Source organism: Ambystoma mexicanum, chromosome 11 (assembly GCF_040938575.1).
Source record: "Ambystoma mexicanum isolate Mex_15411 chromosome 11, UKY_AmexF1_1, whole genome shotgun sequence".
Taxonomy (NCBI): Eukaryota; Metazoa; Chordata; class Amphibia; order Caudata; family Ambystomatidae; genus Ambystoma; species Ambystoma mexicanum.
Genome location: NC_090934.1, coordinates 813,437,885 through 813,461,732, shown reverse-complemented (window position 1 = coordinate 813,461,732; position 23,848 = coordinate 813,437,885). Strand labels below are relative to the sequence as shown.

Genomic DNA, 23,848 nt, shown 5'->3' with positions numbered 1-23,848 from the left:
CTTGAAACGGGGCAAATATTCCATGAATCCGGTAAGTCTTGCTACTTAGATCTCTAGCACCACGAGGTTCACAGCGTCAAATATCACATGTCACGTGTGCCCCAATCTTTCTGGGGATGTCACAATGAGGGTATTCCATTTGTGTTTATTGTTTCCCTTAATGCATGGCGCTGAAAGCGCTATCCAAAATTGTAGGTAGTAAAATATCGTATTTGGATTTTTCCATTATAACACACATGGCTTTAAGTGGGCGGGGGCCAGCCGGGTCTGAGTCCCGGCAGGCTCTGAAATCTCCTTTGGAGGTGGGGCCCTGTCGGGGCTCACTAGTCTCCCCTGGCAGGCCCGGCCACTACATGACAAGGATTTTTTTCTAAAGCCTGAAGCTCTCGCTTGTGTGCGAGAGCTTCAGGCTTCAGAAAAAAATGCCTTTCATCCATAATGGTGGTGCCGCAGCTGCAAGGCATCCCTTCAAGCAAGAGATGCCGTGGGCCAGCACCACCGTTATGGAGTGAAACTTGAGGCTGCTGAAAGCAGATGCCTTGTTTTCTAAATCCTGAAGCTCCTGCGCATTTGCAGGATTTTCAGTTTTTAGAAAAAAGCCCTCAACTTCCAGTGGCCTCACCCTTTCACCCTTAATGGTGATGCTGCCCCTCCCCAGCTGGCCAAGGGCAGCATCACCATTAAGGCTGAATAGGCAAGGCGCTGTCCCCCTATGGAGAGAGGGTGCTGATCTCTACAAAAGGCTGCCTGGAAGGTCTGCCAGTAGCCCATTGAGCCTGACTCGTCAAGGGGGCGTGGCCTAACGGGCCAGCAGGCGACCCTGCCATTAGGCCGCGCCCCTTGATGAGCCCCAGCGCAGTTAGCAGTGTCACTTCACTTAAGGCACTGATAACACACATAGCGTAAATGCACAGAATCGATTGCAATTGCATTTTAAAACAAACGATTATCACTCATAAGAAACTTTAAAAAGTCTCCATTATCTTCAGGGGACGTGTGTCTAGGGCAGCGTTCCTTAAAACGAGTGTCGTTATTCCTGGCTCTCAGGCATAGAAGCGTGGCTTCAGCACCACACCACGCGAGATTAGCAATAGTGGCAGACTGCCGCCACTCCTGCGAATCGTCACACACGGCTCAGACAAGCACACAGCTCCGCGGATGTTGTAGTGCATGCAACGCTCGCTCCTGAAAGCCCACCTGTCGTTTCCCCTACTCGGTAACCTTTTGTGTACAGTAACACCAGGTGCTAATGTTGTGGGCACGGTTTAGTGGAGCGCAATGTTGCACCCCTGCCGCCCCCACGCTTTTGAGTTGTTCGGGGGGGTTGGGGAGGGAGGGGGGGCACTCAGCAAGTTCCGTTGCTGTGCAAGCAACACCTTTTCTGCAGCTCACCGTCCTTTTAAGGTGCCCTTTCTTTCTCGCGGCGTAATACTGCCCCCTTCTCTTGGGAATGTATAACTGGCTGGACTTTCTCCTCTTGGCATCGGGGAAGGCGCTTGTCTCCTGCTCATACAATAGAGTCGGATAGTCATTGTTGCATGACCGGATAGGTTCAGACATGACAAGAAGGGCGCAGGGCAACAATGAAAGAAAGGCGCGCTCCTCTCAAATTGTTCGGCAGGGTGTGTTTTGAATCAACACGTTGGCTCCTGAATCTTGTTTCCCCTGCAGGTGTTGTTATTTTTCTCGGGTGCGAAGAGCAGAGAGGTACATACAACGCTAAAGTAGACGCCGGGCGTTTGTGTCATTACCTTTAAAGAGACAGTCGGCTGTGTCAGCATTTAGATAACCGCATGGGTTGGCTATTGTCCTGCTGCCAGAGGCGTTGCTGGGGACGCGGGGTGGAGGCGGGGGACGGTGGGGGGCGAGGGGGCTCTAGCCCAAGGTCTTTTGCTTGAAGCCCCAGATAGTGTCACTACTTCACAGGAGTTGGGGCTTTTTATTATTTTTCTCCATTTTATTTGTATTTAGCTGTCTGGCTCCCCCGTGCTGCACATTCTATGAGCACACATTGGGGGAGCCCCTCTCCCGAGAATGAACATGGCCCAAATAACATGTTTTGTGGGGGATGCCTCCTTTTCAGGAGGGGCTAAAACCAGGTTTTAGCTCACTGTGTACCTTTCACAGTTGTGACATTTCTGTTTGCATATCAGACTGGTCCCACCCACAAGGGCAGTCCAGCTCCAGGATGCTGGGTAATTGCCCTTGGCACAAGAAGGCCATCAGCAAACACATATCTGTTTCAGCCTTGTTTGCGCCATATCAGTGTGGCAAAGTTGTCATTTTTCACGTTCAATACATACTATATTCATTTCAGTCAAATCATTGTTTTAGTTCGATACACATTGAAGGAAATAAAAATCTCCCAATTCATGAAAAATATATCCCAGTTTGCCTACATATAGGAATGTGATCATCAACACAGCAATACAGTAAAGCAAATTAGGGTAAAATGTTAGGCCCATTACATTAAAATATTAACATCTTATAATACTATACAATCCGTACTCTACACCACAGAAGCTTTTTTAAATTGGGAATGAGATTGAGAAACGCTCTGCCAGAGGCAGTGAGGTGCAAAGGAAAATGCACCCATGGGAGGATTCTTTAAGCAGGCACTGCACTTACTTTGTTACATCATGTGTGTAAATATACTCCCAATGTTTATAGGAAAACAGCAACATTGGGATTGGCTTGAGAGGAAAGTGGGGATGAAGGAAAGTTGATGTTCATCAGTATGGCTTTGGTCAGATTCATATTAGCAAGAGGAGGGGGAGGGCATACTCCCTCTGTGGGAACGCGAGTGCGCGTGGAGTTATTGGACTGCATGCACTAACAGGAGATCAACTTTTTCAGACAGAAGGGCGAGATATGCCAAAGTCTGTGTCCTGCCCATGAACTGTGTGCATAGTGACTATGACTTTGCTGCTCATGAACTGTGTGTATAGTGACTATGACTTTGTTGCCCATTCACTATGTGTATAGTGACTATGACTTTGCTGCCCATGAGCTATGTGCATAGTGACTATGGGCCTCATTACGACCCAGGCAGTTGACGCTGGTACTTTAACGATTGCGCCATGGTGGATGGAAGAATTACCACCCCATTCCAAGGTTGGTGGGGCGGTAATTTCCCATTCACCATTGGCCCTTCCCCATTCCCATTTTTGCCCCCATAGGGCTCAATGGGAATGGGGAAGGCAGTAATTGCGGTACCGCAAATTGCGGTACCGTAATTACCTCGAAAGTCCCTTTGCGGGTTCCTGGTAAAACCAACCGTTAAGGTGGGGACCCGCAAAGGGACCTCGTAATTAGGAGGTAAGGGGTTAACGGCGCTGCCACCTTTTACGGCGCCGTTAACCTCTTACCGCCTGGGTCGTAATGAGGCCCTATGACTTTGCTGCCCATGAACTGTGTGTATAGTGACTATGACTTTGCTGCCCATGAACTGTGTGTATTATTACTATAACTTTGCTGCTAATGAACTGTGTGTATAGTGACTATGATTTTGCTGCCCATGAACGGTGTGTATAGTGACTATAACTTTGCTGCCCATGAACTGTGTACATAGTGACTATGGGCCTCATTACAAGAGTGGCGGAATGGGTTTACGGGTGCCGCAAAAGGATGTGGACCCGTTAACACCATTCCGCCACATTATGGGGTCCCCTTGCGGGACCCGCTCTGCACGTTTCACCAGACGTGCAGAGCGGGTCCCACGAGGGGAAGACGAAGCTAACAACCGGCCGGTCGTAATCGGCCCATTGTTAGCTCCCTCCCCATTCCCATTCAGCCCTATGGGGGGTCCAGGCCCAGGAGGTCCGGGCCCGGGTTCCTGGAGGGAGGAATTACCGGGCCCTCCGAACTCGGAAGGGCACGGTAATTCCCCATTCTGGGAACCCGGATCCAATAGCGGCATGGCTACCCCCAAAATCGTAATGAGGCCCCATGACTTTGCTGCCCATGATCCATGTGCATAGTGACTATGACTTTGTGTCCCGCGTAGTTGAGTGAGGTCTGAGGGCCAGTAACATACGCAGTAGATATGGGTTACAGTTTTCCCTCTCATGTACATTTCCGCATATTATTCATACATGATGTGGGAGGTGGGCTGTAGGGGGGGGTATCGAAAGACGCCAAACAGCCCCATCAGTATTGCTGAATTTGGTGGTGGGAAGCTATTGGTAGACTTTAAGGGGGCCTGGCCACACTCTTTTAAGTTGCAGACATGCCCAAACGTGCTTTTGGCTCTTCTTCAGGGTTTTCCTTTCACTTGTTTGAAAAAATCCACACAATATGCACTTGTTACAAAGTACACATATGCAGGGTGTCAAGCAGAACCTGGAATGCCAGTTGCTTCTCCTATATCAAATTAATTTGACGTTCCCGCCACACATGATTTAATCTTGACAAATTGTGCTGCACTGGCTACCTTTATACCCTGGCACAGAAAGCTGCCACCCTACTTCAAGTGGAAAACATACTTGTGCCTGGTTGGGTACTACACCAATGCCATTTTTGGAAGGGTTTCTATATTTAAAATTCATTCTCATTTTTAAACTCTGTCTTTCTATACAGCTCTGTATGCAACCAGGCCCAAGGACAAGCCAGAAAAATGCAGAAACTTACATGTTCATTAAGCCTATGGACCCGGCGACCGATTTTGCCCCTTTCCCTCCATTCACCTGATGTAACACACTAAATAAATAAGAATATGAGATATCACTATTCCCCACATGGGTTATCAATCTTCTTCCAGAGAAGAGAAAGCTACATATCTGATGATCATTCAATGCACACTGTAACACATATGTTATCTCTTTTCCTCTGGCATGATATGGTCTCTTCAAACACAGGTCACTGCATCTGCCTTGCTCATCATTAACAGGACCTACTAGATGTAGAAGATAGAAGAGTATTTCTAAACACAAGAAGGGTTGTGAAAATGTAAGCCCAGGTGTAAGCCCAGGTGCACTCTCATAGAGACATGTGTTAGCTCTGACTTTCTTTGGAGGTTGCATAGGGTTCTCAGGTGCTGCATGCCCCCTGATGGGTGCAGTCCCTAAACCCCTCAATGTAAGTTTGCATTGCAATTATGACCAAGCCTTGGAAAATAAATGTGGCTGATCCACAGAAGATCCAGGAGACAGATTTGCACGCGGCTAATGACATTTCATGATGATTGAATCTTTTTACTTCACCACATTTTCCAAACAAAGTGCACAGTTAATTGAATGGGTCAGAAGCTCCGAACCTTTCTTGACTGGGATGCATAAAAAAGCAATGTGGCTGAATGACTAATGACGTGTACTTAGCTTTCTCTTCAATATAGAAACCAAAATGAACATTTGGATTGCAGCTGACAGAAAAATGATGTGCTGAACATCCCCCTTGCTTACATTAGTGTCAGGGGCTAGGATGACACTCCCTGTAACTAGAGACCCCTTACTTTACATATATATTATTTGTCTTTTTTCCACATACAGTGTTATAACATGGCAACCCTACCTTACTAAACAGCATTTGTTTCAGGAAAGTCATTATTACCATCGTGAATTCTTGAAATGTGACTGTCAGCCTGAGCCATACTGGCCTTTCTGAGGTCATCAACCTGCACCCATGGACCCACCCCCATTATTAAATAAATAACTACAGTAGTCCTCATGGAGGGAAACCTAGCAGGAGAAAGCTACATGCACCATGCATACATGACCAACTCTTCCCCGTCACCATTGGCTTTTCACAGGTGTATATCTGCTATGAATTCCCTGTTGTTAATATTATTAACCTCAATAATACACAATGTGTCAACCTCTGAATGATGACATGCAATTTTACATTTACCCACATCAACTTTACTTATTTGTTCAACTTCAGAAGAATGAAAGGCTGAGTTCTTTTTACTGAGATTCAAACCTGGGACCTGCAGCTTGCACATTGATTTCTGGAGTAGACGATGTAATCTAGTGAGATATCTTACTGCAGAGTTTAATGTGCTGTCCTGTTTTGATAACATTCACAGATACACATGTCTGCATTTCCTCTGGCCAACCCCTTCACCACCAAGCTTCACACAGTCCTTCAACGTCCTCTAACCTATCTCTCCCTTCCTGAAGCCTTCCGGCGTGTATTCTTTTTGCCAGAACCTTCCAGGACTTCTTCCCAACTTCCCTAAAGATGTATGGCTCTTAAAGGAGATTTGGGCAGATTTGGACTGTAAGAAATTTCTGTGGGAACCCAGAACATTGATCGATTGTGAGAAGGTTCTTGCAGGCTTACCTATGATTACATAATTCACATTCATCCAAATGATTCACTTGCATACTTAAATGGTGTAAAATGATTCATATTGGCAGACATGTAGAATGCTTTGGAAAATATTGCTCAAGAACGTTGATACAACAGGGGAAATTATAAATGTGGCCTACATTATGATGACATTTCTCCTACCACTGTGGGATGTGTAAGGTCTATCAGCCGGTTCACCCATTCCATTGCATTTAGTCTCCTATAAGGGTAAAAGAGACACATGTATGCATGTACTTGATAAGTTCCTAAACATCAAAGGTGCTAAAGCTTTGTAATTGTGTAAACCTGATTCTCTGATGCCTCCAGTGTGCCATCACGTTACAAAATGGGACATTCTTTGGTGACTTGAAAATATTAGGCAAGGGAAACATAAAGGTCCCACTCAGAAACTTGTCCTTGATCCAGGAGAGACCTCTGGAATATGTATATGCAAAAAGCCTTGCTTTGTTGTCGGGTGTAGATCAAGCCACATTTTGTGATGTAGATCATTGTGTTCTGTTTCATTATCTTCCCCTGTGCTCCTTTCCTCTTATTTTGAACCCTTTGCATTACACTGTATTATTCTTTCCCACATTGTGCTGTGTTTCCAATATGCACACACAGTAAGCGACATGTGTGGGTCCCTTCTTTTCCCGCTGCAATGAGTGCAGAGCTTCAAAGATGTGTACCTCTATTAAGGACTCTGGCGTTGCCTTTCATGTTCACATAAATCATTAATACCTTGGTTTGGGTATGATTACACACCCACTCATTGTACAATGTGTTGGTGGCACTTTAGAACAACACGACTATGTGACCCATGGAATGGATCTCAGCACTTGGAGGAAATGGAGGATTCTTTTGAGTGGGTTCCTTGAAGAAGTCCCAACTGTTATTCCTTTTTTATTTCTACAAGCAGTAAGATAAAGCAGGAAGACAAAGGCTAGGCCCACATGAATCCAGTTATCTTTGCATGTTTCCTCTGTCCTTCTCTGGGTGGGCTTAACGAGATATCATTGCTTCATGCATGATGGCATGCTTCCTCCTGGCACTCTGTACTCAACTTATTTTATTGTGGTGATTTAACACATTCATTCCCTTGCCTTTTCTCAAGTACAGAAACCATATTTGCTATATTTCAGATGCCAGTGCGGATAGATGCCATCACTGGAAGGATATGCATTAGAACTATACACACCGTGAGTCACTAAAATTCAAGTAACTGTATATTATTTTGTGTTCTGTAAAAGTTTGGCATGCCAGCAGTTCCAGGATACATTCAGTTGTGAGCTTATCCCCAGGCCATTGGTATAACTGTGTGGCACCTAACATTAACTGAAAGATAAACATGTTTGCTCCTTCAATCAGTGAATTGGATTCCTTACACTGCCTGAAAAGGAGTTACATGTTGTGGCTTGGGCTGCCTGGGCAAACCTTGACTATGCCTGCATAAGATAGAGACCAGCCTAATATTGCATCTTCGATGTAATTCTCCTGAAGATTTACATACAGATGAAGAGCTTTGTGTAATTGTATGATGTGTCAGTGGGAGGGAATCCCCCTTTGGCTTTCCTTTGCTTCTTTCTTCTTTTTGATTTGAGTGTCTCTAAAATGTAGATGATTGATGAATGAGAGCTATGGTACCAGATGGCATTTCCCACCTGTATGTCCCCTCACCCCCATCTTCCCTTTGCAATCATCACCATTTAATTCAGGGGTAGTTCTACGTCTCCAAAATACAAACAGATGTTGGAGTTTGTTAACATGGTGTTCCACATTAATACAGGCTCTATGTTGATCCTCGTTGTGCTAGTGTATGTGAGATAAATCGAATTATTATAATGATATTAGAAATTAACTAATCATCTGTACCATGGAGCACATACTGAGGACACTGTAAATACTAGTTCTACCCCATAAGATTCCTTATAGGTTTTCCGGAAACAAGGTCTGACATACCTTGTTTGATAATTACAAAGTTTTTACTTTTCAAACTATTATTGTAACTCAAAAACTCTTGTATACATTTGTATAATAACAGCAAAAATGATCAAATCAGAATTGTACAACTCGAAGACATGTTTCTTTGAATTAATTACACAAAAAAGACATATACTCTGTCAACATGTTTTCAAAATGTTTCTCAGACAACAATTTTACAAGTTAAGATGTCTGTGTCATATGCCTATGCCTACACGTGTTTCCCTCAGCCACATAAATGGCACGTGACTTCATAAGTGAGCTTCTTCAGGGCTTGTCCTTGATCACTTAAATTTTGATATAGGGTCATCCACTATAATGGTTTCTTATACGTCCAATTATTAGGCACTCATGTGACAATAGAGACTAATTGTGCACATCTGGTAAGTATACAATGTAGAAGAGGATCACATATTTCTGTATTTGAATCTTTATATGTACCTTGCTGGCATCAGCATTGTACTTAATTGATCGTATTATTGAAATGCTCACACGCAGAAAATGAACCATGCGGTCCTGAATTAGGTGAGCTTTTATCTGGCAGAGAGGGAACAACAGTTTGAGCGTTTCTATGCCACATGAACTGCCTGCACAGTGTGCACTAGTTGATTTGGATATACAACTATACACCATACACTCTTATGGGGCTCAACCTTCATAGCTCAATAACCTGAAGCACTTACAGTAACTGTATTCTTGAGTAAAAGCGCCTGGATACCTCTGGGTTTTGTGCGCTATATAAGTGTCAAAATAAATAAAAATTAATAAATAAATGACTTTGCAAAGAGATAGCAAGGCAGCATGCACTCCACCTTCTTCCTTCATACGCTGCAGAGTTCCCTTCTTTCCTCTCACGTCTTGATATGTGAAGGGGTACGGGCTCATGCTGCAATGCTTGCATGGCTCAACAGAGGGCTTACACATGGTGTTGGTAGATAGTTGGAGGTGGGCTTTGGTTGGATATGAAGGATGAAAAGATTATTATTTTTTTTTCACGATCCTCTTTAGGGTGAAAGCAAGTCTCAGATAAATTGACTTTCCTTCTGGTATGCTCCCTGTTGGCTTCTGGTGTCACCAGTAACAATGATTTGAATATGCACGAGGTAGTTGTTCATATTCTAATTCAGGTAGTTTGGCTTGCACTTACTTTTTAGAGGTTTGATTTTTAAAAACGTTGCTGCTGTCGTTACCACTGACTGATTTCATGTTAAAACTATATATGTGGTGTGTGTTTGGGGTACAGGGTTTGGGTGTGGCGAGTGGCAGGGTTTTAGATGGGGAATTGAGGATGAAACCCCATTTTAAAAAAAATGAAATCAGCACGTTTACGTTTAAAATTAAAGTGTTAAAAAAAACGGAAACGAAAACACGTGGATCCGTTTCAGCATGTTGCGGCATGTAAGACAGACATACAGAGGGGAAATGGAGCAATACATGAAACCACAGTCCCCGTCAATGTGTAGACAAGGAGGGCTTACATGTGCGAGTAACATTTTGGTCTTTAGTTTTGTCTACCAGGGGAGATTCATTTGAAACACAACCTGTGGTTTATTTACATGCCAAGGGACCTGTCAATAGAGAAGAGGGCACAGGAGAAGATCCCCAGGTGCAAGCCAGACCCCAATTATTCTAATCTGTCCCCATTGATGAGGACTATCTCTGCCTTTCTTGAATTATGTGTGATTTAAACTTCAGACAGCCACGTTTGTGTGAAGCAGAGAGTAGATTTGAGGAGACGAATGGGCTGATGACATCTCACAGTTGAGCTGTGTGGCGTCAGTGCATGTATGTTGCGTGACATCTTGCATCAACAGTAGGACATTTGATATTTCCATGTAGAAATTGGAGATACTTGAAACTGCGGGGAGATTTGCAGGTGACAGGATGGGAGGACCAGTACAGTTATGTGTGCATGTACTATTGCCTATCTGTATTTGCGAGGAAAGAGATGAACACACTTCTTATGGCAATGGTGATGCAAGTGAAAAGCATGGGCAGTAGGTATTTGTGATCAACCATTTTGAAGCGTGGCAAAGTGTGCAGCAGGCCCACATCAACTGTCCCAAGGTTCGGTGAAGCTCAAGGCTTCATTGATAACGTGCATGGTGACATTTCCAGGACTATCAGCATAGTGTTACGGCAACCAAGTCGAGCTGTGTGTGTCCATGGGCCATTCCCTACCGCCTCCCCCGATCGGAGCCCAACTGGCTACAGATTGTGCAGGAGTGGAGCCAGTGGGTGCACAATATACCAATATTCACCCCCTGCTTTAAAGTATCCTGGCGAACACTGAGAGCAAATTCACCTGAAAAAATATCTCTGGATGATCCAAAGAAGGTGCCACTTAACAGGATCGGAAAACCCAACACACCAGCATGAGGATGCACCAACCAAAGAACACGGAAGGGTCGGCCGGGTGGCACGAGGACAAAACTAGGGGTGCATCACGAGGCAGGGTCCAACACGGGGCATAAAATTGTCTCGGTACCAATGAAAAAGTGGCCCACGGTTGTAAATGGTAATTCATTCCTTTTGTGACAGACTGAGTAGTACCGAAGGGGGAGGTTTTCAGCAAAAGCTGATGAAAATTGTGCTTTTTAAAGAATATTTATTCATTAACACTGGTCAAAACTACTAGTTGCTTGGTGAAGTAATTTGTCAAACTGGCCCAATAGGGCCAAACGAGTGGGCCAATTTGACCCAAAAAACTGCTCCACACTAGCATTTTGTGTTTTTGGTTTGGGCATTGCCCTATTGACCTATATGCCAGTACGAGCCTGGCAGGAGGTAGCTCCAAGTTAGTGGAAGGGTCCAGCAAGGAATAGGGAGTAGCAGAGGCAGTCCAAATCAGCAGCATGGAGTTCAGTACACAAAGTCAAGAATCCCGAGAGGGACAAGCAAAGCAATCCAGGGACAGAGCGGAGAACAGAACACACAGGTTGGCAATCACATGGGAACATGCAAGGCAGTTCGGGGACAGAGCAGAGTTCGGTGCACCCAAGTTTGCAATCACTGAGGAAGAGGCAAGGCAATCCAGGGACAGAGCCGAGGTTGGCACACACAGGGTCGGAACAAGGAGACGTGAAACAATGGGTGGGACACACCAAAAAGTTGTTCAGCGCTGAGCTCTCCTTCTCAGTGTCTTTCTACTAGTCACCCGACCTACCTAGCTTATCCCATGGCCAACCCTAAGTCACATCTGTCGGTGTGCCGAAAGTGCTCTATGGCAGGGATTGCTGGCAGATGTAGTACAGGCATGTAGACACCAGGGTAGGCACCACCTCTTCCACAGCCTACATCTTGGATCGGTGATAGAGCTTGGAAAACCTAACACATAGTCCGGCACCAAATTGGTAGGCGGGGAGGAAGTTTTGTAAGCCCATATGATCAGGTATCACATCTTCTAGAGCTCTTTCCAGTATTTTTCAGAAGGTGGTGGCTTGCTGACAGAGCAATAATTTGCAAGAACATTTGGATCTGGGTAGAAATGATTAACAAGGTCACATGTCAATTTTCAAAGAAGTGAGGATCCTGTGTGAGAAAGAAAAGCATTTGATGTTTTTTAAGAATTTGGCGCGAGTGCTTTAATGACCGAGGTGGAGAGTATATCATCATCGCAACTTTTGGCATTGATCTATTTGAGGGTTTTGTGTACATAATTGATGAGGTGGGGCGTTGGGAGGTGTTCAAGAGAGATACATTCCTGGGGAAAAGAGGGTGTTATCTAATTGAAAGACAACCACCCAGCTAAGCAAGTACAATGGGTGACTGTAACCCCATATTTCAAGTAGCCCTCAGTCTGAACCAATGGTTCTTGACTCCCATGACCCTTAGCTGATGCTTATTGTAATTGACTGGAGTTTGCACAATGCCTAACCCTTTCCCCTCATCTGCCAACTCACATATGCTTTTTTTGTTCCAACGGGATTCATTGTATGAAAGAGAATGAAGGAGAGGGATTGGCAGGTGCAGTGGGAGCTAGTCAAATGAGGCCTGTATGCAATAGGCCATTGTTGGGAGTGCAGGTTTTCAGGTTGTTTTGCCTTAACTGCATGTTATTTAATGTGCATGTGCTCTGCATGTCAAGTATAGCAGACCCTTCAACTGTAGGCAGTTGCCCTAGGGGCTGATAGACTATTTATAAATACCATTCCTCCTCTTGCATTGCAACCCATAGAAAATAGCTGAGTCCCATGAAAAATATGGTTCAGCTGTCACAGTCATTGACATAGCAGCCATCTATGCACCTGAACGTAATGCTCTGCATGTTTATACTGTTTTAAAATAGTCATCTCTGTGAGTAATGTAATAGTCACCTAATTCTATTTACTATCTGCATGCAATGTAATGCTGTTTAGATTTCCATGCTTGCCCAGACTTTTTTTTCCAAAGGTCCTTCCACCCCACAGGGCTTCCAGGCCATAACACTGGCAGTAGGCGCTATACAAAGATCAAATAACGTATGTGACGGATGTTGGTATTTCTTCTATGTCTACTCGTGGTGGTTTCACCTTTCAAAAAAGGTGGTCTTTTGATGCAGATCTCTGCCAGTAAAGGTGTTTTCAATTTAGTAATCCCCTAATTGGCCTGCCCCTGTTTGACTCCCCCTCTCTTCCCCACGCACATGTCTTCATCCTCCCTTCTTTCTCAACGTTGGCCTCTGGCCCCATATCTGGTATAATTCACTCCACTGTGTAGCATAGCTACTTCCCGGATCTCTAATCCCTTATAGTGCGTGTGATTACTGATATTATCCATGTTATGTTTGCTAGTCATTTCTTTTTTCCTGTCTCTCTTGGAATTTACAGTACCACTTTTACAGTTTCATAGCCATGTTTTAGTCCATGTATATAACACACATTTACCATTTCAAACGGAATAAACCTTAAATAGCCTATCCTGTAGTTTGAAACATTGTGTTTCAGTTAAATAACAATCCAACCTGGGTTCCAATTTAAGAACTTTATGGCACATTGGAAATCCTGAACACAAGGATATAGTGCACTTCCAAGCCCAACAGAGCGCGCCACCCATAGTACAGCCGTAATCCTAAATCTAATAAACAGATGTGTGCCCTGTACAGAAATAATCTGGTGTCGAGCTCTGCAAGCAATTTTCTGCTACTTGTTCCCACTTCGCCTTCCTTGCCAAGTGAAACCCTTTGGAACACATATACACATTTGGCAGCACTTACTTTACCAGCCACAAACTGATCTTTTCGCTTTTCAGACACACACAATTGCTAGCTGGCGGTATCGCCTACTGTTTCTCATGTCTACATCAGCGTGTAGGACTATTTTTTGCATTGGACGGGAGATGGAGCAGGCGCAGACACGGCCTCCATGCGGGTCTCGCATCTGTGCTTTCTCTGTGTGAAGGGGGCAGTCAGGCTAGACAGCAAGTAGATCTCTGCATGACGGTGGATCATGTGGAGCTGCTGGCGAGCGCTTGCTGGTTTTAGAACTCTGGCATCACGGCTGCAGTTTGGATGGGTGCGTGCAATTGCTTTCACTATTATGATAGATCATTTATAACGTGCTTAATACCCAGGTTTCTAAGTGCAGACCCGGGGATCGAACCTGTGGTGCTCTGCGTCGTCTTGCTTGCAAGCGCGAGCACGTTGCCCCTGAGCTGTCCTCCCGAGATGATGTAAAGACTGACAAAGGGTCACCTTTGTTTAAGAACCGAAATCGTGGTTCCTGGCGATATGTAGAGACAGAAATCCTAACTATGTAACTTCCCCGCAGCTCTAAATAAGGTTTTAAGGCAGTTGTGTGTGGGTCATTTTATATGTTTGCTTCACAGAGTTGGGTGATACATTTGCACATAATATATGTAACGATAATAAATAGCACTGAGTGTGTATAGGCGACTGAATGTTCTTTTTAATTGGTGAGTGTTCCGGGAAATATTTGCTCCGTTGTTTTGTTGAACAAACGGACACTGCTAGTCACTGATGTGTCCAATGACCATGGCTTGGGATATCCCGGCAATCTGCACCTCATTTGGGGGCACATGTACATTTGTTTTGGGGGGTCATCTTGCTTTTTAACACATAATAAAACTGAACTCCCCAAAATAATACACGCACTGGGTCTGATTTACAAAGGACTTTTACAGTGGTGCAATACTAATGAAAACCACCTTGCAAATCAGGCCCACAAGAGCTCATACTTAACGGTGCGGACATGCATGTGTGGGTCTGATGTTTAAGTCAATACTGTTGTAAGAAGAAATTGGCAGAATGGCCCTGGTGTATATTCTGCTGTGCAGACTTTAGACATTTATGAAAAGTATAGAATCTGTGAAAATGTTTCATGGAATTGAAAGCCTTGTTTGTTATTGTAACTCAAACAAAGCAGTCAAATTAGGATAGCTAACATATTGGCACAACAATCTATCCTAAATGTCATATAATCAAGCAATAAGCGCCGAGCCGAGGGGGCATTACCGAGTCGGGTAAAGACCCAGGGGCCCATAGTTACAGGCCCCAGCGAAACTGCTGCCCTCTGCTGGGGAATGCCTGCCAGCAAGTAAAGGGGCCAGTGCTGTTAATGCTGTTGTACTCAAATAAGGAATGCTCAGGTTCAGGCTTCGGAGCTGTGCTTTAAATGCTCTTTTTTCCTGATGGTGATTGAGCCTTAATAGGCTTCCAGCCTGTGTTGTGAAATTGAACGCGTCATGAATACGAAGAAGGGTGTGCAATGAGACAAAAAACACGTTTTGTTGCCTGTCTATTCTATTTCGACTGCTCAACGTGTTTCCTCTGACTCCACACATGTCAAATTGCTCACTCGCCGACTACGGAGAACTGATCTGTTTGAGGGAGTTCATAATAATGTTAAATGTCTAAGGTTCACATCTTGGAATCCGTCGGGTGCCATACAATCACTGCTTTGGTTCACACTATGTTCCTCTGAGCATGCGCCCAAGAATTGCTGCCATCCGCACCCCTCTTACTCTTTCCTGTGTTGCTCCCCTTCTCCTCTTTGCCTCTCTCCCTTACAGGTACCCGCTCTCATTCTGCCTCTCCATTCTCTTCCCCTCTATCGCGTTCTCCGTCTTCTTCTTTTTTCTCCCTTCTTTTTCTCGTTCTCTCTGTTCCGCTTGCCTGCACTTCTTCTCACGTCCTTGCAGTCTCTCAATACCTTTCTCCCGTGCCAGCTGCTCACACTCTCCCTTCCACCCTTCCATGTCTCTTTTCTCTGTCACTCTTCTCAGTTCCGACGCCTTGGCTGCTTTCCATCTCGCGCATCGTCTTTCTGCTTGCCTCGCATCCAGTTTTCCTTTATCTCCCCCTTTCATAATGACACCCCAAACCCTTTAGCTCCCACCACTCCCTGATCAGAATATTGGTCCCATTTTCATCCAATCCACGATGGCAATCTGCCACAGGCCTCTGATGTTTTGATCTTCAGTGTCTCCAGCCTATCGTCTTTGTATTGCCTCTCGTTTGCCTTTTATTTTCAGGTGGTGATATCCTGCCCTGAAGTCCTTTCTTTGTTGCTGTTAGCTGTTGACATGTCTTGTGTCTTGCTGTGCCCACACTGGAGATCCTTTGATGCATGCTTTACGGGGCCAACATGACTGTCAGTCGTCTAGTGGTTAGAGTCATGTTTTAATCAGAATGGGCAGCTTCAATACTGCTGGCAGTAAATGCCAATTACCACCTGCTTCAATGAAGGGCCCTTACAGAAAGGGAAAATACTGTGTCAGTAAAAGTACTCCGCTGGGCTCCTGGCGGCAGTATATACCGCTGGGTGCAATTATCAATGGAATTAAAAATACCACCAGCAAAATTGTATTACCAATATGCAAGAAAATAAAAGCCTGGGATTGGTTGTACTTACCAGCCAGATAAACCTGCTTTTGCATGATTTTAAAAAAAGGTAACACCAATAACTGCTTCTGTATGACGTGACACATGTGGCTTGTGTAATCATCACATACATATGTAATGATGGAGGAGTGTTTAATGTATTAGGGGTCACATCACAGTGCCAGAATTTGAAATAATCGGCTGGCTATATTTTTACCATTGGTGCTAATTACCCCTTGTGGTACTTACCTGGCTGTATTTGGGTAGCTGCTGTAAGAGTCTTCCACTTGATGTATGGTGGTACCCCCAGTGCTATTTACTTCCAGCGGTATTTACCCCTGGACTTTGTCATACCGTTGGCAGTACTGTGCAATTGCGATACCACCAGTGGCATTCCCTGATAAAGTGGTAGTCTCAGCCGAGTGGAACAAGGGTATTTGTTCTGTAATGGAAACCATCCTTCTTCATCCTAGAATGGCAGTCAGGGGTGGCTGTAAACCACAGAAATATTAGGCTGCCATCCTGGGTACCTACCCTTAGTGTTGAAGCAGCATGCAGTGCCAGATTGATTCAATTAAACACGCAGTAGATGGTATTCCATAGCTGGAGGGGGGCGGGGAGAGGCCCCAAAACACAACTTAGCCTCAGGCAGAATGATTCATTGCACCGCCCCCCCCCCCCGCCCGCTCTGCCATAGCCTTTAAGTGTGATTGTATTCCTTCGCTCTGATCATCTTTTAACACAGCCAAATAAATGTGAAACGTACACTTTAGTCCATAGTAGCAACGTGAGCATGAAACATGCATTTCATTGATAAAGATAAAAAACGTGTGACCCGGTCGTGAACATAGCTCAGTATTGCAACATATAAAGGGGTGGACTGGGACCTAAAAGAGGCCCTGGAAACAACGTTCCAAGTGGCCCCATATCGCACATTATGAGCAAGCCCAACCCTTTGCCTATGGGAATATTTGGAAATACCACAAAAAGAGGCCCAGGGTGCAGAGGCCTACTGGGAAATCTCCAGCGTTCCCTAAGGGCCAGCCCACCCCTGGGGCTCTTCCTTACACAACGGCGTCGTAATGGTCGGCACGAGGTGGACTCTTTTGTAGAAAAAAAAAGTTGCGCCCGCCATTAAATGGGCAAAGCAAGGCCTTATTCTGTCAATTACCTATGTTTCTGCGACTCCTACGTTTTATGAGTCCGGGGTGCCTGCCTAAAATAAGTACTCCAAATTAGCAAAAATGAAGCAGGTGATCATCCAGCAAATACAGCTATGTGATGACCTTCGGCTGATGAAAGGCTGACGTCAGCAGTCCATCCAGACTGCAGGCCTGTGCCACTGGCATTCACCAGGACATGTAGTACGTGTGTGTGATGTCTTTGTTTTCCAGGCCGCCTCCTTCCACTGTAATAGCAGAGTATGAATGCGCAACCGAAACAAAGGGTTAACCAGAACCACGTAAGTCGTAGCCAAGAGCAGGCCTGTGAGACCGAAAGGGGGGGTTGGAAACCGCATGAAAGCAGTTGTTGGGCAACCACACAACTGGTTATGCTGAACACTTTGTAAAGCTAAGTACTGGGAAGCAGCACGTTTAAAAATAACCCTGCATTTTGAGAAAACACTAGTAAAGGCAGAATGTGGGTAAATGGATACAGCATGTGCCACCAACTGCAGCGGGGCATTCTCAGTGCCTCAGTGGAATACCACAATGAAGTGGAGGCAATCCTGCTGAATACCACAATGAAGTGGAGGCAATCCTGCTGACTACCACAATGAAATGGAGGCGATCCCGCTGCACACATGAGCCTGGTGGCATTGTCTTTAGAGCCTCAGTGGAATACCACAATGAAATGGAGGCAATCCTGCTGAATACCACAATGAAGTGGAGGCAATCCTGCTGACTACCACAATGAAATGGAGGCGATCCCGCTGCACACATGAGCCGGGCGACATTGTCTTTAGTGCTTCAGTGGAATACCACAATGAAATGGAGGAAATCCTGCTGAATACCACAATGAAATGGAGGCAATCCTGCTGAACACATGAGCCGGGCGGCATTGTCTTTAGTGCTTCAGTGGAATACCACAATGAAATGGAGGCAATCCTGCTGAATACCAAAATGAAATGGAGGCGATCCCGCTGAACACATGATCCGGGCTGCATTGTCTTTAGAGCTTCAGTGGAATACCACAATGAAATGGAGGCGATCCCGCTGGACACATGAGCCGGGCTGCATTGTCTTTAGAGCTTCAGTGGAATACCACAATGAAATGGAGGCGATCCCGCTGGACACATGAGCCTGGCGGCATTGTCTTTAGAGCTTCAGTGGAATACCACAATGAAATGGAGGCTATCCCGCTGGACACATGAGCCTGGCGGCATTGTCTTTAGAGCTTCAGTGGAATACCACAATGAAATGGAGGCAATCCCGCTGGACACATGAGCCTGGCGGCATTGTCTTTAGAGCTTCAGTGGAATACCACAATGAAATGGAGGCAATCCCGCTGGACACATGAGCCGGGCGGCATTGTCTTTAGAGCTTCAGTGGAATACCACAATGAAATGGAGGCAATGCCACTCAACACATGAGCCTGGCGGCATTGTCTTTAGAGCTTCAGTGGAATACCACAATGAAATGGAGGCAATCCCGCTGGACACATGAGCCTGGCAGCATTGTCTTTAGAGCTTCAGTGGAATACCACAATGAAATGGAGGCAATGCCACTCAACACATGAGCCTGGCGGCATTGTCTTTAGAGCTTCAGTGGAATACCACAATGAAATGGAGACAATCCCACTGAACACATGAGCCGGGCGGCATTGTCTTTAGAGCTTCAGTGGAATACCACAATGAAATGGAGGCGATCCCGCTGGACACATGAGCCGGGCTGCATTGTCTTTAGAGCTTCAGTGGAATACCACAATGAAATGGAGACAATCCCACTGAACACATGAGCCGGGCGGCATTGTCTTTAGAGCCTCAGTGGAATACCACAATGAAATGGAGGCGATCCCGCTGGACACATGAGCCTGGCGGCATTGTCTTTAGAGCTTCAGTGGAATACCGCAATGAAATGGAGGCAATGCCACTCAACACATGAGCCTGGCGGCATTGTCTTTAGAGGCTCAGTGGAATACCACAATGAAATGGAGGCAATCCCACTGAACACATGAGCCTGGCTGCATTGTCTGTTGGCTATGTTTGTCGCTTTGCAAATAGTGTCCATCAATTCATTGGCAAAAGACAATCCTTGTATTTAAAGGTGATAAAAGGAAGAAAATCATCGTTCACAAAATAACTGTTTTTAACAGTATTGTTTTTAGGAGGACTGCACAGACTTCCACCTGTGGTTATTGAAATTTGAAGTTCAAATCAGGTCAGGTCCAATTCACCTCGTCATCCGTCAATTGTGGATGAATTCAGTAACATTAAATGGGGTAATAACAAAACCTCTTATGTTCCGGGGAAATCACGTGGCATTCCCCATTGGCCAATTTCCAGGTCATACCTATCGTTATGGCTCTGAAATTACCAAATGAGAAGGGGAACTGTGTGACTCCCCCGGTCAACTTTGCAGGCAGAGTGCTCATTGAGCCACTCCCTTTCACCGTGGGCGCACCTCACTGAGAGCCCTAGCACCCTCCTTGCCCAAGGCTGAAACTGACAGAGACGTGGCCGGGGCACCCCTAAAATCTCTGACCCACCTCCATCCACCTTAACAAAAAAATTGGTAATTCCTGGGATGCACGACTCAATCATTTGTTCCCCTCCACAACTGCTGCACATCATCCTTGCTGACCTTCACTTCCTCCCCCGGGCCGACACACCGTTTCTGTAGCAGCCCATACCCTGAAGAGCCTGCAGCTCCGCAAGTTCCTACGTCCTTACTGGTAACACTGCCAACTCCATGCAACAGCCCAAAGCAGATTTCCTCTCAGCCCCCTCCATTTCATTTAAATAAAAAGCATTGTTTTTTAACAGAACCATAGCTCTAATGTTATTATGCGCCAGTTCAAAAGGCTTTAAAAAAAAAAAAAGTGGGACACGCAATCTTCCTGTGGACGTTGCCTGAAACTGGCTGGGTTGCCAGTGCTCACCTAGTATTTTGGACAGAAACATAACTGCTCTAAAGATCCCACACTCTGGCTGTATCTGGAGTGATGGACATGTAAACCTTGTTAAACATCCTTGCTGCTCTCAGGCCTTTAACTTGATCTGCAGGGCATATAACTCCCGGTAGTGCCTTCAGCCTAGGTCTATAAAGCCTAATTATTTACATGCTTAAAACTGGAAGGATCCTGTCCTGGCACAGAACCAGGGACTCATTTGGGGGGTTCCGGGGTCAGAGCTGCCACCCCTGTGGTCTCCTTTGCTACCCCTGTGGTCTCCCTTGCTACCCCTGTGGTCTCCCTTGCTACCCCTAAACTTTTTATTTTGTTTTTAAATGTAAGCACCTGGGCTGTGGCCAGCACCATGTGGATCTTTGTTTCTGGAATAGCTGGCTTTCTTGTTCAGGCCTCTTAAAAAAACAGGGTGTTCCACAAGTGTAACACTTTCAGCAGTGACCCTAAATAAGAAAGAATTGGAAAAACAAATAATATGTCTTCTGGAATTCTACGCGATGATTGCTAGACTCATTAAATGTTTATTTCAGGCACAATTCAGGAGGTGAGTCAATGCTTTAGTATATTCTTAAAAACCTCAACTCAGCCTTTCATCCTTCTGTACAGTTTATTGAGAAGCCACCCTCAGCACGGGGAGGTCCTTCCCTCCCCACTCAAGTGGTTATGTAACAAACTATTTATCAGATTTTTATTTAGCCATATCTCAGACACATATCATGCCCCTTGGATCCCTCTCCAGTGAGCTAACAATGAACAAAGCACCAGGCCAGTGTACGGGAAACATATTGGTATTTCTTTAATTTAACAGTAATAGAAATTAGCACGAAAATGTCAAAACACCACTTTATCCATGGCACAACACAATCAACTTCTCTCAGCATAAATAAATCACAAAAGTGAGTTAAAAAGTACACAATCACAATTCTTCACTTTCTGCAAATTTCACTTCACAAAATAATTACACTGATCAAGAACAAAGGTGCTTATCATGCTATGTTGTGCAATTTAGATTTTCCCGCAGGCTTAAAAGGGCAGCAGTAGGATTTTAAGATTGCTAAAAATATATATGGCAATTATAATTTCACCCACACTTTTGGTTTAAAATAAACACAGGGTGATTTATCGCTTTGTTTTTCAGACCCCCCTTGCTTTTGTCTAGGTTGGGAAGTCAGATAGAAAAATTGGATTGCTTTAGGGAATTTTGGATTTCAGACCGCCCTTACTGAATGGCCAGTGTTGGGGAAGCTGGATAAAAAGGTTGGACTGATTTAAGAACAAAGACGCCCCTCTTCTTTAAAGAAGTCAGGGTCAGCTGGACAACAAGGATTACCCAATTAAATTGTAGGCTATAGATTTCAGCACACTCTGGGAAGTGAGCTTTGTTAATTTTGAATTTTAACAATATCCACCCTGTAGTGTTCTGTCAAACGGGGAATTAATTAAATTTATATTTTTGGTTACATAGATTAAGGATCTACAAAGTTTTGCTCCCCCTCCCCCCATTGTGCCCACCCACTATAAAGGGAAAGGATTCAAGGCAAGCAGACTCCCCCACTTTTTGGTTTCCCATGGCTTAGTTCTACTTACATAGCAAGCCTCAGTTTAAGGTATAGGAAAGCAAGCTCCATCTCAGCACACTCTGGAAGGATAGGCCAGGGGTCTGGTCACTCCACCCTCAAAGATGGCCTCCCGCTATCCACCCTAGGACCCAGTCAGTTTTGAGGAATTCCTATAGATAGACAGCTCCACCCAGATGCACGTTCAGTAATCTCCTCTGGTATCTCCTTACAGCTGTCAGATGGTAAGTTTCAGCAGCCTTCCTGATGTTCGGTCTCTTCTATCTGTCCTCCTATCTTTCTCCTTGTTCTGTCCCTCTGTCCTAGTGCAATTCCCCCTTATATAGCAGTGACAACACCACCAATTTTACAATCTTGGGGAGATACCCTGCAATTATTCCTGCCACTACTATTGCACAGTTACCCTTCTCTCTCCTCTCAAACCCAGCCTCCAAGTCAGGATTGGTTTAGGGGTCTGGAGCAACATATGGCAATTCCCATTTGTTATTGCCCTTTGTTCTACTTTCAACTTTTTGGCAACAAACTAGTTATGTATCACAACTTCATAATTTCACTAGCAACTGCCATACTAAACATATTTTCTGATTCAGCTATTCATGGAGAATTAGATAAGCTGACCACCAAATCCATACCATGTGGCATTTTTCTGCCGTTTCCACAACAAGCACAACAGTTATGAATAAGTAAGGTATTAGGCATATCCCTAATTTCATTTCCCACCTGCTCACAAACTCTCACATTTGGAGCATTTTCAAACCAGCAAGAAACCTCTTTTAACTGCCCATTACAGTTCCAAGAGTCACAGGTAGATGCTTTTTATATCCCCAAAATCACCTGGAAATTACATCGGAAAATGGTACAAAAATGAAATCAATTCGCCTTATGATGGCTGAGAAAAAGTCCTAAATGATAATAGTCCTTTTAAATTAATTGTGAATCTTCATGTGGGACAAATGGCCCTGACTTCTGCCTTCTGGCAATTCGTTTTTTACTGGGTCAGCGTGTGCCCAGAGTTTTTTTTGTATCAGTCTCCTTTGTGCTGGAAGCTTGCTCTTTGAAGTGGGTGCCCCATTTTCACATATATTAGACATGATCCAGCCAAGGGTGACTTTTTCTTGAAGTCTTTGCTTTCAGAGCCAGCAGATCTGGAGAACTCTGAATTTGGACACCTTTAGCTGGAAATGTCATTGTGGTTGGTCATTAGATGGGAGATGTGATATCCAGGCTGAGAGTGGGAGTTTCCCTTGTGAAGGTTTGCCCACAGCCAGCAAAAGGGTTTCTTCAAATGTCACTGGAGGTTTGGTAGGTGAAACGTAATATACATTGCTTTTGGTCAACACCGCACATCATGTTTTGTTTTCCTGACATTTTTCTGTGAGCAGTGATATTTTATTCACTTTTATTTGCACACACATGTGCAGGACGGTTTTGTTTTCAATGTTTAAAAATCCTGTTTTCCATGTGACAGGGATCTTTTATTCCTCCTTCTTTTGTAAATTAAAATGCTGCTTGTCCATTGGCAATGACAGGTAAGCCCCTTTCCACATGGCTCTTTAATTTGACTTGAAAAACAAAAATAAAGGCCAGGCCGTTTTGTTTCAGTGTTTAAAATCCTGCCATTCATGTGAAAGGGACTTCTGTTTGGGGCCTTTAAATGCACCCCACATTTCTGAAGTCAACAAATGAGTACCAACACAGGTTGGGCGATATTGTATGTATATTTTTTCTATATAAATCCCTTAAGCGTAAGTTCTATATAATTACACATCATTATCATTTGCCCTTGGACCTATGCTTGCATTCACAGTAATTTGGCAATATGGGCCTATACACACTGATATTAACGATACATATGGTGATCCATTCTTGTATGAAATGTTTATCACATTAAAGTGATATCACAACTATATTTTGTAGTGTACTTAGGAACAATGCTATGTGATGCCACTTCCTGTTTTGTCAAGAGGTGAAAGGTTGTGTTCCATCGCTTCTCGTGATGTGACTTTGGGGTGGCATCAAATGACATAACTTCCTGTGATGTCATCAGAGGTCAAGG

The 23,848-nt window shown here is 44.6% G+C and overlaps 1 protein-coding gene across 18 annotated transcripts in view; it reads left to right on the top strand.

The window, feature by feature from the left end:
* The window catches only part of SOX6 (SRY-box transcription factor 6), a 1,055,545-nt gene that overhangs the window by 943,876 nt on the left and 87,821 nt on the right, over positions 1–23,848 (top strand). For 14 of the 18 annotated variants that reach the window (XM_069623758.1, XM_069623756.1, XM_069623746.1 and 11 more), the window contains one exon: positions 7,431–7,487. The exons of the other annotated variants lie outside the window; for them this stretch is intronic. In XM_069623758.1, the coding sequence (XP_069479859.1) occupies positions 7,431–7,487 (57 nt within the window). The remainder of the gene's footprint in view (positions 1–7,430; positions 7,488–23,848) is intronic. 18 annotated transcript variants of the gene reach the window in all.